This window comes from Garra rufa, chromosome 11 (assembly GCF_049309525.1).
Source record: "Garra rufa chromosome 11, GarRuf1.0, whole genome shotgun sequence".
Lineage (NCBI taxonomy): Eukaryota > Metazoa > Chordata > Actinopteri > Cypriniformes > Cyprinidae > Garra > Garra rufa.
The window spans coordinates 11,594,699-11,611,107 of NC_133371.1; the positions used below are offsets into that span (position 1 = coordinate 11,594,699).

The 16,409-nt window shown below is 40.7% G+C and overlaps 1 protein-coding gene across 2 annotated transcripts in view; it reads right to left on the minus strand.

The window, feature by feature from the left end:
* ltbp4 (latent transforming growth factor beta binding protein 4) overlaps positions 1 to 4,892 on the minus strand; it is a 92,692-nt gene extending 87,800 nt beyond the window's left edge. For both annotated transcript variants that reach the window (XM_073850870.1, XM_073850869.1), the window contains exon 1: positions 4,258 to 4,892. In XM_073850870.1, the coding sequence (XP_073706971.1) occupies positions 4,258 to 4,540 (283 nt within the window). In that variant the 5' untranslated portion in view covers positions 4,541 to 4,892. The remainder of the gene's footprint in view (positions 1 to 4,257) is intronic.
* Positions 4,893 to 16,409: the final 11,517 nt, after the last annotated feature.

Here is a 16,409-nt window from a genome sequence, read left to right on the forward strand (position 1 = left end):
ATAGTTATATAAAGAGCTCTGGATTGCATTGGTGACAAACATCTAGTTTTTTCAGCAGTCAAACTTTCACTACGTGTTTACAATCACAACTGTGAACGATTCGAATCATTCTTGTCATCGTAATTCAGCTGTCAAATGACTCCAACGAGCAAAATTACAACCAGCGTTTGGCCTCGTGCCTGCATGCCAGACTTACTGTGAAGTCACTGAAAAAGACGTAACCTTCAGGATCCAACGCTAAACTAAAAAGACGCTTTGACAGCATGGGTGGAGATTTAAAAGACTGATAAATGAGACGAGTTGCACATTTCTTAGAACTGGAAACCAACACCATTTCTTTCGATGCCACAAACACAGCTTGTGTGTTTATGCCCGTTTATCTCCAAACAGCTTGTGCTGAGAACACATATAAATCAACTCCCCCTTTTATGTACGGACTTGTTTACCAGACTAAAACACAAATGTATAAAATTTATCAGAGGAAGCTTTGGTGTGTGATAAGTTCATAATGAGTTTCTCTTGATGGAGATTACAGGCAGCACTTGTATAAATAGGTCACAATGTTACTGGACTGTTGAAACTGATTTTCTCTTGGACAAGAAGCAAGAGCAGAATAGGAAACAGGTCCCGAGTGAAAACTGAAGTCAAGAGGACTGTTCAAGCCTTACATAAGCATACCATGGTACGGTGAATAGGAATACAAGCTTAGGCTTACTAAAAAAGACTCCTGCCCTGGGCTCAGAACTAGACTGGAAATTCAAAGCTGGTTTGCTAATGAACCAGCATAATGTCATAGTACTTTAATAAATAACATATAACTGAATGATCAAATCATGAAAGTATTCTTTGACTTTTAAATACTACAGTACATGAAAGTGGTAATATATATAAAGTCACAATTCCCTTTTTTTCTATTCCCTAGCACAGAATACAAAATTAAAGGTATTCTCACAAATCTCACTTTTTTTTCTTGCAATTGCAAGGTTATATCTCACAATTTAGACTTTTGTTTTCTGAATTTGGTGACTTTTATCTCACCATTCTTACTTTTTTTAAATAAAAATTTCAGACACCATTTATTACTAGTGGATGCAGAACACTATAGTTATTAAATGAGGATAGCAAAATAAAGTAAACTGTGACATATTATACCCAAAAGTTCTTCATACAGTGGACCACCAGTAAAACTGATACAAATTTGGGACCAAAAAAAGTTTTTTTATTTTTTTATTTTTTTATTTAATGCGACCTTTTTATACCAAAGGCTGAACAAATGTAGGCATTGCTTGCTTATTGGTTAACAATTGATATTTACTGTAAATACCTAGTTCTGCCATCAAACTCTGACTGCAGACTGCAGACTGCAGACTGATGGGTTGTTGACGTAACTGATGATATCACAGAGTTATACGACTTGGCACAAGCGGATTGGTTCATGTTGCATACACAACCAATGAGCTTGCAGCTTGCAGATATTTAAATGGCTGGTAGCACTCACTTGGGCATTTTGCAGAGCGCTTTCAGAGTTTCTCTGAAACCCTCCACCTTCCCTAGCTCCACCTGTATAGATCTACTATGGGTTATTTTATGCTATTCGTGCAGCAGCAATATGTCTTAAATACTCAAATATGTAAATACTGCTTTGGTGGTAGCAAGTTCTGTACTTGCTTGCAACAGCAGCAGCAATAATCTACAGCTACAGCAATAACCAACAACAGCAGCAATTCAGCAAATTCCGCCAAGACCAAATACATTAACATTGTCATATCCATTACAATGCTAAACTTTTCCGAGACTTGTCATGACAGAAATATTGTTATACTAACAGTTTTTTTGGCCCATTGTAATCCATTACATAGACTCTTAAAAATAAAGGTTCTTCAAATGGTTCTTCAAGTGATGCCATAGAAAAACCATTTTTGGTTCCACAAAGAACCATTCAGTCAAAGGTTCTTTAAAGATCCATTTCTTGCTTACCTTTTTATAATCTTAAGAACCTTATTTGCCACAAAGAACCTTTTGTGAAACAGAAAGGTTCTTCAGATGTTAAAGGTTCTCTATGAAACCATTTAGACAAAAAGGTTATTTTATGGCATTGTGAAGCACCTTTATTTTTAAGAATGTACCTTTCTATCAAAGTCATCTGACATTATCAAGATGAATTTGTTCTGACACAGTTTGACTCGGAGTTCTTGTCATATTTTATAACCATTTACTAAACTATAGCGAATAAACTGTGAGTATTGAAGACACCTGGTGCCACACTCTAATCAGCTAATTAACTCAAAACACCTGCAAAGGCCTTTAAATGGTCTCTGAGTCTAGTTCTGTAGGCTACACAATCATGGGGAAGACTACTGATTTGACAGTTGTCCAAAAGACAACCATTGACACCTTGCACAAGGAGGGCAAGACACAAAAGGTCATTGCAAAAGAGGCTGGCTGTTCACAGAGCTCTGTGTCCAAGCACATTAATAGAGAGGTGAAGGGAAGGAAAAGATGTGGTAGAAAAAAGTGTACAAGCAATAGGGATAACCGCACCCTGGAGAGAATTATGAAACAAAACCCATTCAAAAATGTGGGGGAGATTCACAAAGAGTGGACTGCAGCTGGAGTCAGTGCTTCAAGAACCACTACGCACAGACGTATGCAAGACATGGGTTTCAGCTGTCGCACTCCTTGTGTCAAGCCACTCTTGAACAACAGACAGCGTCAGAAGCGTCTCGCCTGGGCCAAAGACAAAAAGGACTGGACTGCTGCTGAGTGGTCCAAAGTTATGTTCTCTGATGAAAGTAAATTTTGCATTTCCTTTGGAAATCAGGGTCCCAGAGTCAAGTGTAAAGTTTCGACAGTTAGTGATGGTTTGGGGTGCCATGCCATCTGCTGGTGTTGGTCCATTGTGTTTCATGAGGTCCAAGGTCAACGCAGCTGTATAACAGGATGTTTTAGAGCACTTCATGCTTCCTGCTGCTGACCAACTTTATGGAGATGCAGATTTCATTTTCCAACAGAACTTGGCACTTGCACACAGTGCCAAAGCTACCAGTACCTGGTTTGAGGACCATGGTATCCCTGTTCTTAATTGGCCAGCAAACTCGCCTGACCTTAACCCCATAGAAAATCTATGGGGTATTGTGAAGAGGAAGATGCGATATGCCAGACCCAACAATGCAGAAGAGCAGAAGGCCACTATCAGAGCAACCTGGGCTCTCATAACACCTGAACAGTGCCACAGACTGATCGACTCCATGCCACGCCTCATTACTGCAGTAATTAAGGCAAAAGGAGCCCCAACTAAGTATTAAGTGCTGTACATGCTCATACTTTTCATGTTCATACTTTTCATTTGGCCAAGATTTCTAAAAATCCTTTCTTTGTATTGGTCTTAAGTAATATTCTAATTTTCTGAGATACTGAATTTGGGGTTTTCATTAGTTGTCAGTTATAATTATCAAAAGTAAAAGAACTAAACACTTGAAATATATATATATCAGTCTTTTTGAATGGAATTAGTGAAATAAATAAACTTTTTGAAGATATTCTAATTATTTGACCAGCACCTGTAAATGTATTTTTTTTTCTGTGACAGACATAAGCTTTCATATGTTGAAGTTTGTGTCCCAGACACAGTCAAAGAGTGAATGCTCAAGTCATGCCCTACATCTCTCAGTACAGACTCTACTGCAAAGTCCATGCAAATGTCCAGTGAGGACCTCATTCATTCCTCATGTTTGCCATTCCTGAAGAACATCAGACACAACAGATGCTTCAACACAAAAACAGAGTGCTTGTAAATACCTTCATATGAACGTCTAACACATCTGCGGGTCTGTGCATGTTCATGTAGGCGTGTGTGTTTGTCTGCAGAAGTGTCTATTCATCATTCATAATTGAGAGACGTGCCTCCCCAGATTTTTCAAAGGCACTTCCATCAGTTACCCACCCTCATGCCTGCCCTTTAAGATCAAAGGCTGTCAATTTTTATCTTAAATCTTTAAAAAAAAATTATTCAAGTTAAATTCCAACCTCATATAATCATCATGTATTAACATCACCATGTATTATTATTGTGCATTAAGTACCGAAGAGTTCAAATCCCAACCTATTACATCATTTTCTAAGATATTTTTAATAGATACTTTCTTTTTTTTCCAAAACATTAATATTTTAAATAAATGAATTGAATTTAAGTTATACTAATAAATAATAAAGGATGCCACTAGAGCCCCTTCAATAAAGTAAAATGCATTTACTCACACACTCTGAAGCCAGATCCAGGTGGCGTCTGTCCTCTCTGCTCATTGTTGTAGATAGTGGTGACATTTCCACGCTCACAATAGTTGGTGCAGCGTCCCTGTGTACAGCGCAGTCTGCAGATAGTAGGGGTGAAGAGCACTTTGATCCGTTCTGAACCCCCGCGGACGACGGCAGAGCGCTGCTGCTGGCCAGACGGAAACTGAGCCACGGCTAGATAGAGGCAGAGGGCAAAGCCAAAGCAGAGCAGCACAGTCAGTTTGTGAGGATGCATGGCGAGTCCCATTCAAACACGCATCACACACATGCAAGCAAACACTGGGTGAAGAGGTAAAGGTCTTTTTCTTGGCTTGTCCCTGCAATATCCCTGGAAAGGATCAACTAGTGCACAAAAAAAAGATGCTCAATTTCTTTTCTGCCACGGATATCAGGTAATGTGCGCCACACACACCTGTGTGTGTGTGTGTATATATGTGGCTGTAAAAGTGTTCAGAAAGCTCTTTGTTGAGAAAACGAGAGCTGTCCCGATGTTTGAAGGAGCTGATGCAAGAAAAATCTGGCCACGATTGAGATTGGATCCATCACCCGCTGGTGTTCCTCTTGCTCTCTTTCAGTCCTGCGCTCATAAATACACTGACAGGCTTCCCAATACACTCACTACATGAGGAGAGAACTTTCTCTGTCATATGAGGAGGAGAGACCAAAGTGGGCGGTGAAATGGAGAAAACTAGTGGGGGAGAGAGAGAGAGAGACTTTGCGTCTCTGGCATTGCACACGGGAGTGAGGTCAGCGCCGTTTAATGTGTGTGTGCATATGTGCGTGTGCATGTGTGTGTGTGTGTAGGGGGGGCTTGTAGATGAAGGAAGGGGTGTATTTTTCTTTCACTCTGCATTTTCAACGCTGTCATTTGGCAAGCTTTCGCTGTTCCCCTGCAGCGTGCACTGAACATTAAGGAATAGTTCAGCATGAATTCATCATTTTGTCACCTTCGTGACTTTCCTTCTTCTGTGGAACACAAAAGGAGAAATTCAGAAGAATGCACATGCTGCTTTTTTCCAGAAACGAAATGCGGACGGAAGAATTGTTTGAAGAACAGACCAGCATTTTGGCCTCTACTGTAAGTCTATACTCTTGAATATAAAGTTTCTAAAAGAGGTTTTTGCAGAAATGCCGTAGAAGAATTATTATGGGTTCTTCAAGAAACATTTCACTGAATGGTTCTAAAAAGAACTCTTTTTATATAGTTTGAAGAATGTTATGATAATCTAAAGAACATGTTTCCATGGATTCCACGGACGTTGAAGTGTCTTCAACATAGGTTTAAAATAGGTTCTCTAAAGAACTTTCTAAAGGTTCTTTAGAGGCATCGAAGTTTCCATAAGGAACATTTAACATCTATGGAACCTTTACAATGGACAAAAGGTTCTTTATAGTCGAAGAAGGTTACAAATAATAAATGCTTAAGTATTGTTTATCATTAGTTAATGTTAAGTGTCATTAATAAATGAATTTTTACTGTACATTCTTAAAAATAAAGGTTCTTTATTAGCATCAATGGTTCTATGAAGAACCTTGTACATCCATGGAACCTTTTAAATGCAGAAAAGGTTTTTTAGTCAAATAAGGTTCTTTCGATTTTTTAAAATGTTCTTCAAAATGGTTCTTTTAGGAACTGTCTACTGAAAGGTTCTTTGGGGAACCAAAAATGGTTCTTCGATGGCATCACTGCAAAAACACCCTTTTGGAACCTTTATTTTTAAAAGTGTAAAGTGCTACCAATTTTTTTCTTTTTTAAATATTCGTCTCCCTAATTCTTCTCCTCTTAAAAATAAAGGTTCTTTATTGGCATTGATGGTTCTATGAAGATACTTGTACATCCATGGAACCTTTCAAATGCAGAAAAGGTTATTTATAGTCGAAATAGGTTCTTTAGAATTTTAAAATGTTCTTTAAAATAGTTATATTTTAAGAACTATTTACCAAAAGGTTCTTTGGGGAACCAAAATGGTTCTTCTATGGAATCACTGCAAAAACACTCGTTTGGAACCTTTATTTTTAAGAGTGTAAAATGCTACCAAAATATTTTAAAATATTCTGTAAAATATTAATTTGTATCCAGTACACTCTTAAAAACAAAGGTTCTTTATTAGCATCAATGTTTCCATGAAGAACCTTGCACATCCATGGAACCCTTTCAAATGCAGAAAAGGTTCTTTATAGTGGAAAAAAGGTTCTTTAGAATTTTAAAATGTTCTTCAAAATGGTATTTTAAGAACTATTTACTGAAAGGTTCTTTGGGAAACCAAAAATGGTTCTTCTATGGCATCACTGCAAAAACACCCCTTTGGAGCCTTTATTTTTAAGAGTGTAAATCACGGACAAATGGAAATAGATTATTTTGATTACTGTTGTGGACAATCTTGAGGTCAAAAAGAACCACTACTTTAGATCAAACATCAGACAACAAGTCCTCTATTTAATCTAATATGGTTTCTGTAGACGTGTTCCATCAAACCATGGAAGTCAAACCTAATGACTTACTGAAAGGTTCTTTGGGGAACCAAAAATGGTTCTTCGATGGCATCACTGCAAAAACACCCTTTTGGAACCTTTATTTTTAAGAGTGTAAAGTGCTACCAAAATATTTTTAAATATTCTTCTCCTTAATTCCTTTCCAGTAAACTCTTAAAAATAAAGGTTCTTTATTGGCATCAATGGTTCTATGAAGAACCCTGTACATCCATGGTACCTTTCAAATGCAGAAAAGGATTTTTATAGTCGAAACAAGTTCTTTTGATTTTTAAATTGTTCTTCAAAATGGTTAATTTAGGAACTGTTTACTGAAAGGTTATTTGAGGAAACAAAAATGGTTCTTCTATGGAATCACTGCAAAAACACCCCTTTGGAGCCTTTATTTTTAAGAGTGTAAATCACCGATAAATGGAAATAGATTATTTTGATTACTGTTGTGGACAATCTTGAGGTCAAAAAGGTCAAATAGAACCTCTACTTTAGATCAAACATCAGACCAGTCTTCTATCCAATCTAATATGGTTTCTGTAGACGTGTCCCATCAAAACTATGGAAGTCAAACCTAATGACTGACTGAAAGGTTCTTTGGGGAACCAAAAATGGTTCTTCTATGGCATCACTGCAAAACACCCTTTTGGAACCATGTAAAGTGCTACCAAGAGCTGTGAGGATATTCCACAGAAATTCCATGTATTTCAAAATTCAGAAAATTCCATTTGTGTGCCATTTAAAAAAGCAGGTCATTCAAGTTTGGAGTGACATGAGGTTAAGCAAATTATGGTCATTTTCCTTTTTGGATAACCTTAAATTTTAAAACCGAGGACAAAGCTAATATCAAACAGGTTTTTAACCAAATAAGTATCTGGATCCACACAAAGTGAACAACTGGACAAAGCAAGGAACAAACAGTTCAGAACATTTTAAAGGATTAGTTCCTATAAAAGATTATACTGCATTCTTCGCAAATGATACATTTCCACCCCAATTAGGTGTTTGAACAGTACTTCTGTTGAATAAAACAGCAGGGAATAAAATCTAAGTTGTTTTTCCAAAACAGCAATGAGAGAGCAAATTGAATTTCGCTGAAGTATTCTGCTTCACGATTTATTTTCTCCAGAGGAAAAGCCTTAGTAATCTCTCAGACTTTGCTTAGATTTGCCAAAACTCCAATTCTGCAGCATTGTCTGAGATCTCTATACGAACTAAAAGATTTAATTTCTTTCTCTGTATTGTACTGTGAGTCAACAATTGACTTTTATATTTTAATTCTCTGTATGCCAAAATGTACATATATATATATACATATAGGTTACGTGAAACATTTGTGATGCATTTTTCCTCTAAGAACAAGCAAACAGTGGGTTAAATGTGCAGAAATGAGGTGAAATTGATTATAACTCAAACTGACTTGACACACTTTCAGAATCTGGAACAAATGGGAGTGTTTTGAGGGCGGGAGCCTCAAGCGCAGACGCTGTTTGCTGGAGGAACAGATTTCTCCCCCCCCCCACACACCTGTAGCTCAGAGTCGCTGTGCTGACGCGTCCCACAGCTGCTGGAATAAGGCCTGCTGGGACGATAAATTAATAACGCTACCGTAGGGAGGACCGAACCCTGCACTCCTCTGTACAGATGATCTATGGATCATTTCACCCAAACTGACCGCCTGCCATGGCCCGACAATGACATATTCCACCATTGTTTATATACACGTATCTCCTATAGGAAGAAAATAGCCACTAAACCAACAGTTTTCCTTCTTAATCTACTTTAAAATGACTCCATCAATCATATAGGAGGAGCTGTTCAGCTCTGTCATGATGTCAATGCTTTACATATTAATGAGACAGTAAAACATTCTTTACTATGGCAACCGGTCTTGTTTTTCGTGTTGTTTGGCAAGGAAGCTGAATTTGTAAGCTTATTGTTGTAAATGATGTCATGTGGCACTGGATCACACAAATACACACACACACACACAGACACAAAATCATAAATCTCAATATATTATTACTTTTCCATTCAGGTTTAACTATGAAATCTGCTTTTCGCTTTTCATTCATGATGAAACTCATTCAGTTATTCATCTGACAGATGATTTTAAATCCATAGAGGCTTAAAACATTAACCAATATGTGGAGAATGAAACCACTGAGTAACCATTTAAGATTCAGAAACATGTACTGCCACTTTCCAAGAACAGGGAACAAAACAGGGCTCAAAATGATTATTGTTTGTTCGTTTGTTAAAAATCGCAAACATTTTTGGGGATTTTGGACAAAATCTTAAAAAATAAATAATTTTTAAATCAACAGATTTATTTATTTAATTAATAATTGTTTGTTTGTTTGCATTTCGATATTTGATATTCGATATTCTGTTACCAAAATCATGTCTAAGAAGTTAAAAAAAACTAATTTTGTAAACCTAAACATCAAATAAACAAAATCTATCTATATACAAATCTTACTAAATAAATACATGCATTTTTTTTTTTTTTTTTACATTTTATTTATGTATTTATTTACTTACTAAAATCAAACAAGTCTAAACACAGTTAAAAACTTCGGTCAGTTGTTGACAGAATTAGTAGTTCTGTATGTTGAATGGCACGTAGTGCACAATATACAGTAGGGAACAGGGAACGGTTTAGGCAGTGTAAACGTTTTACATTGGGGCAAAAGAAGTCTGGATTCCGAATTGTCACACAAACACAGGACGAACAAATTTTTATATGTTTGCCCACTGACAAAGAAATGATCAGTCTATAATTTTAACGGTAGGTTTATTTATGTATTTATTTACTTACTAAAATCAAAGACAAGTCTAAACACAGTTAAAAACTTTGGTCAGTTGTTCACAGAATTAGTAGTTCTGTATGTGAATGGCACGTAGTGCATAATATAGGGAACAGGGAACGGTTTAGACTGTATAAATGTTTTACATTGGGGCAAAACAAGACTGGATTCCGAATTGTCACACAAACACAGGACGAACAAATTTTTATATGTTTGCCCACTGACAAAGAAATGATCAGTCTATAATTTTAATGGTAGGTTTATTCAAAGACTATAGAATACACAAGACATGTCACTCGTATAGTTTTGAATGGGGAAAAATGTAACGCTAATTATGGCCGCGAAGCCCCGCCTTATTGATGAAAGAGCCAATCATTGATTAGTAAAGTCAGCACGTCACCGCAACTGCCGTTAGAAGTCCCGATTGCTATAGAAAAAATCGGCACTCTAAAACATGCGCTCAGTACTGCACATGCGCACTGGCTCATCAAGCCGGAAAAATAAGCGTTTTTTAACGCTATTGGAGCACAAGGAACCATATTTATGAGGCAGTTCTTGTCAGATTTCTTTGGTGATTTAAAATATGAAATTTAACCGTAAGCTTGGTGAACAGTTTTGGAGAATTTGATGTTTCACCATTCAAAGAGATAGCAGCTGCACTTGCATGCCCGAAAGGCGTTTCAAAGACGGCCGCCAAGTGACACGACTTGCCTTAAAGGGACTTTGGTTTATTTTAACAGTGAGAGACTGAATAACAACAAAAAATCTGAAAAACACATTAAAAAAAAGTTATAAATTGATTTGCATTTTAATGAGTAAAATAAGTATTTAATGCCCTATCAATCAGCAAGATTTCTGGCTCCCAGGTGTCTTTTATAAAGGTAACAAGCTGAGATTAGGAGCACTCTCTTGAAGGGTCTCTTGAATCAATCAATCAAACTCTCCACCATGGCCAAGACCAAAAAGCTGTCCAAGGATGTCAGGGACAACACTGTAGACCTACACAAGGCTGGAATGGGCTACAAGAATTGCCATCGCCAAGCAGCTTGGTGAGAAGGTGGCAAGAGTTGGTGCTATTATTCGCAAATGGAAGAAACACAAAATAATTGTCAATGTCCCTCTGTCTGGCACTCAATGCAAGATCTCAACCCATGGAGTTTCAATGATCATAAGAACGGTGAGGAGTCAGTCCAAAACTGCACAGGAGGATCTGTCAATTATCTCAAGGCAGATGGGACCATAGTCACCAAAAAACAATTGGTAAGGGACTGAAATCCTGCAGTGCCTGCAAGGTCTCCCTACTCAAGAAAGCACATGTACAGGCCCATCTGAATGATACAAATGAGAACTGGGTCAAAGTGTTGTGGTCAGATGAGACCAAATCGAGCTCTATGGCATCAACTCAATTTGCAGTGTTTGGAGGAGGAGGAATGCTGACTATGACCCCAAGAACACTATTCCCACCGTCAAACATGGAGGTGAAAACATTATGCTTTGGGGGTGTTTTTCTGCTAAGTGGACAGGACAACTGCACTGCATCAAAGGGACGATTGAGGGGGCCGTGTACCGTCAAATTCCTTCCCTCAGCCAGGGCACTGAAAATGGGTCATGGATGGGTATTCCAGCATGACAATGACCCCAAAACACACAAGAAGAAGCACATTAAGGTCCTGGAGTGGCCTAGCCAGTCTCCAGACCTTAATCCCACAGAAAATCTGTGGAGGGAGCTGAAGGTTAGAGTTGCCAAACGTCAGCCTCGAAACCTTAATGCATGGCTATTCAATTAGATCCATTTGAGGGCCGGATTATCGAACTGGAAATTTGAAGCGGGCCAAGGGGATGGGGGCCGTCCCGATCTTTTTCTAGGGGGCCTATACAATTACATTGAAATGCATATTCACTAAAATGAACTAATATTACCAACACCAACATCTATAAAAGGTTAAGGTGCTGTCTGTCAATCAATAAAAAAAAAAAAAAAATCACACATTTTTTTTGTAATTAATCATGAATAATTGCATATTTATATATTTATACTGTCATAATTTCACAATGAACCTCAGAATTAAGGTAGAAACAACAAAGTATTTTTAAATATGTGTTTAATACCATCTTTTTACCAAGTAGCCTATTATTAATGAAGTATTGATATCAATATTGCTACTGGTGTCTGGTGTTAAAATGAATTTTCTCAGTTTTACATATTAATTATGTCCATTCAACATTAAAGTAGAATTGAAAGCCCAACATTTAATAGGCTCTGAAATATATAACAGCTTTTAATGTAGGTGATTTTAAAACAATCTTTACATAAACTATAAATTGTATATGCATAAGATTATTATTGCCATATACTGGTAATAATCGTTATTTTATGTTTTTACTTTTACATAAGTGTTTGTTTACCACAAAGTATACTTTGGCCATCAAAATAACATTCAAATTGGATCATAAGAGCTTTAAAGTGCTTAAAATGGTTGTGCAAAATGCTTGAAAGTCATTGAAAAGTGCTTGAATTTCTCTCTCAAAAGGTTGTACAAAGCCTGAAATGAATACTGTAATAACATTTGACTTTGCTTAAGTTGGTGTGACTTCTGGTTGTCTGACATAGCGTACATCAGCGCTGTTAATAACAGAATTCTGAGCAGAATTTGAATGATTCTCACTGATCTTTCAACAACCTTAATTCATTCTGGGCGAATTCAAACACTTTTCACTGCATCTCGCAGCACTGTGCAGTAACAGTGTCGCTAAATCAACTTTGGTTCCCGGCTGTTCTTGTGTGTTTGCGTTGCGGTCCGAGCTGATAAACCGTCCGCGCTGCGCAGCTCAAACGTGGCGCTCTTTGGTTTCTCTATCACTTCGTTTGCCGTTTAATGTTTCTCATATGAAACAGACATAGCAGCGCTTATGAGTTGAATAACGCGGTGGTCGCGCCATTGCGACCGCTCACAAAATTTAGTTGCACCGGCAGAAAAAATGCGACCATTTGGTCGCAGTCTGGAGCCCTACAAGCGCTTGTCAAATCTGCCGTCTAATTATGTTGCGATCTCCGGTAGATTGTTGTTGTTCTTGGCTCTCTTGCTTTTCTTTTTTGGCTGGCCCGCCCCCTAGTGGACAAACTAATTAGTGCAAAAACCATTCAAGCCACCTGCTGCTCCCTCGGGCCGGACGAAGATGATTGGCGGGCCGCATTGGGCCCGCGGGCCGCCAATTGAATAGCCCTGCCTTAATGACTTGGAGAGGATCTGCAAAGAGAAGTGGGACAAAATCCCTCCTGAGATGTGTGCAAACCTGGTGGCCAACTACAAGAAACGTCTGACCTCTGTGATTGCCAACAAGGGTTTTGCCACCAAATACTAAGTCATGTTTTGCAAAGGCGTGAAATACTTATTTCACTCCTTAAAATGAAAATCAATTTATAACTTTTTTTTTTATTTGTTTTTCTGGATTTTTTTGTTGTTGTTGTTATTCTGTCTCTCACTGCTCAATTAAACCTACCATTAAAATTATAGACTGATCACTTCTTTGTCAGTGGGCAAACATACAAAATCAGCAGGGGATCAAATAATTTTTTTCCCTCAATGAGTGTTTCAAAGCACTTCAGTGGACTTTTAAGAGGGGAATACTATTTGTTCATTCTACGCTGACTTTATATAGATAATAGTTTATCTAACATATCAAACAATTCTCAAATCGAATCTAAAATCTCTCTTGACTCTAAAACTTCCAAAGAACAGGTCACGTCAGTGCACAGACACTAGGGGAAAAACAGCATTAATCATAAGCTTACCAAAATCCACTATCAACAATATCTCACACAAGCATTCATATTTGGCAAAACAAACTGGACAATAAAATCTTGATTAAGAGCCTAAGGGTCAAACTATTATGTAACAGTCCTTACGCCCACAACTTTAGCTATACGGCTGCATTGAGCGCTCATCTTATTGACTCATAACACCAGGGGAATTCAGCGCTCGTTGTAAATATTTATAAAGTGTGCCATTTCACTCGTCATTGCAAAAATAGGTCATTAATGAAGAAGTGGTTTCCTCATGCGCTGGAATGCTGAGCTTCTGTCACTCCCTCTCTACATTACAAACTCTCTCAGCGTGGAAACTTGGATTAGGCCTTTGCAGCCAGCATTAAGTGTTGGATTTCGAGAGGTCTGGCGTTTGGCAGCAGCCCTTTCTTTTCCACGTGAGACGACATCCTTCATTCGAGCATTTTCCACTTCAGCAGGCAATAAGCATTGACATTATGCGGCTGGAGAAGGTGTATTATAGTGTTTAAAGTTAAAGCAGGGAGAAGAGGGAAGCCCTGAGGTTATATGGGCAGTCCAGGGTTGTTTACATGTTGGCTCTAGGTTTAAAGGCCCGGACTGGTGTTAGGAAAGGGCTTCTGGGAATATTTGTGGGCTGCAGAGCACACTTAATTACATAAAACTACACTCAGCTTCAGAAAAACTGTATAGACAAGCTCAGAGAACCCAAAATAACTCAGCTCAGATATTCTTCGGCTGAAACCTCTTCATAAAAGTGGTATTTTAGTATCACTGATATACCATTATAGTTCCCTTCCAGGAACGTCGAGCTGCATCGAAACGCTTTGGGAACGCCCCCAGCGTGAGCCACGCTCTGAATCACGTGTATAATCCGTCTAATGGAATCGCATGACGTCACCGACCAGGAAGCTTAAAAGCACGTTAGGTGAGAACAGCGCTAGCTTTCTGCCATTCAGCAATCGCTCTGTGTACTGCTACTCTCCGTTTGTATGCACAATTGCATACCTTTTCTTTTTGAGAGTATTCAGTTTGTCTTGTTATGTCTGTCCAAGCTAAGGGTGATTTTTATAAGCAGCAACATCACATGCCGTGTGTTCCTCCTTGCCCTCGTTTTATTACGGGTGAGGACACACGGCTTGTGTGTTGTCTGTATGGGAGCGGAGCATGCAGCATCAGCCCTCGAGGGGGCTGGTTGCTTGCATTGTGAGCGCATGCCTTTGCGTGTGCTCCGCTCCCGGAAGGCTCTCTTCGAGAAGGGAGCCTTCACCAGCGTTCCTCGCGGGTCTGGTCCCGCTTCCGCCGAGGCGGAGCGGCAATTGCACTCGTGGGGATCGCAATTGGATCTGGTAGCGGGTTTGGAGATGGGTGAGTCCCTATCTTCTGCCTCACCTACCAGATCCATCGCCCGCTCGCTGGGGTCGGAAGCCCGCTCTGCGGTTTCTTCCCCCCGGGGAGAGGGCGTGGCGCTCCTCTTATCTTCCTCCGAGGAGGTGGATGTAGAGGGCGCCGATGAGGATTCACCCCCTCAATCTCCACAGTATGAGGAGCTCTTAGAGGAGGTGGTCACTCGTGCAGTTGCCACGCTAAATCTTGAGTGGCCGGCCGAGAGACAAGCCGAACCGCAGAGAAGCAAGTTGGATGAGCGCTTTCTACAGTCTCGGCCACCACCTCTGCGCCGAAGCCTTCCATTTTTCCCCGACCTCCACACCGAGGTGTCGAGGTCGTCAGGAAAACCTTATTCTTCGCGACTCTACAGCCCCTCCGCTGTCCACTACGCTAATGTGGCGGGGCAGTCTGAGCATGCGTATAAGGCGATGCCCTGGGTGGAACAGACGCTTGCGAGCTATCTGTCCCCTGAAGCGGCAACGTCCTTGAAGGCTCCGGCGCTGCCCTCCAGAGCATTAAAAACAACTTTGGCTCTGGTGGGCAAAGGGTATGCGGCGGCAGGTCAGGCTGGTGCGTGTCTGCACATCATGGGGGTGTTACAGGCGTACCAAGCCGACCTGCTCAAAGAGCTGGATGAAGGCGAGGGGGCTCGGCCTGAAGACATTGCCGAGCTCCACAGAACCGCTGATTTGTCTCTCCGTGCCACCAAGGAGACCGCCCGCTCCATCGGCAGGTCTATGGCAGCCATGGTGGCCGCGGAGAGACACCTTTGGTTGACCCTGTCTAGCATAAAAGAGAAAGACAGGGTCTTCCTTATGGACGCCCCGCTCGTGCCTTCGGGTCTGTTCGGCGCCGCCGTTGATTCGGTCGTCGACAGACACCAGGAGGCACGTCGTCAAGCGGCAGCGTTTCAGCGGTTCTTACCTGGCCGTACTCCAGCTCAGGGGGCTGCTGGATCTCAGCAGCCCCAGCCGCATTCCAGCTCCTCATACAGGGAGGCCCAAAAACAGAGCATCGCCTCCCGTGCGCCCCCTGTAGGTAGGGATCGCGGGTCTAGGCAGCGCTCTGGGCCGGGCCCTTCCAAGCCCAAGACTGACCTGAGGGTGGTCTTGCAGGCTAAGAAGGGCTCGGCTAAGAGGCCCTGATGGTTGTGGCCCAGGGCCAATGAGGACAACCCCCTCTGGGGAAGAGCAGTTAACACCTCATCATACGGTGCCCGTCTCTCCTCAGTGTCCTCAGGGGATCGTCTCGCCAACCCTGCCACCCCTGGTGCTTCAGGGCGCAGCGGTCCCCGGCGAGCATATTTCTCGTCTACCGCCCGTTATCGTAGCGGTACTGGGAAGCTTGCGACCTCTACGGAGGTCCCTTCGACAGCTGGTTGGGTGTCACTTCAGGACTCCATACCAGCTGCCTCTCTAACACCAGAGGTCAGCCTCGAGAGGCTGAATCCCTTAGTAGACTTTCTGGCAGCGTGGAAACTTCTGTCGAATGTGTCTCAATGGGTCCTGCACACTGTAGAAAGGGGTTATCGTATTCAGTTCGGTACCCCTCCTCCCAGCTTCAGCAGAGTTTTTCCCACCCTGGTGGGTCCCGAGCAGGCTCTGGTTATGGAACAGGAAGTAAACACTCTCCTGAGGAAGGAGGCCATCGAG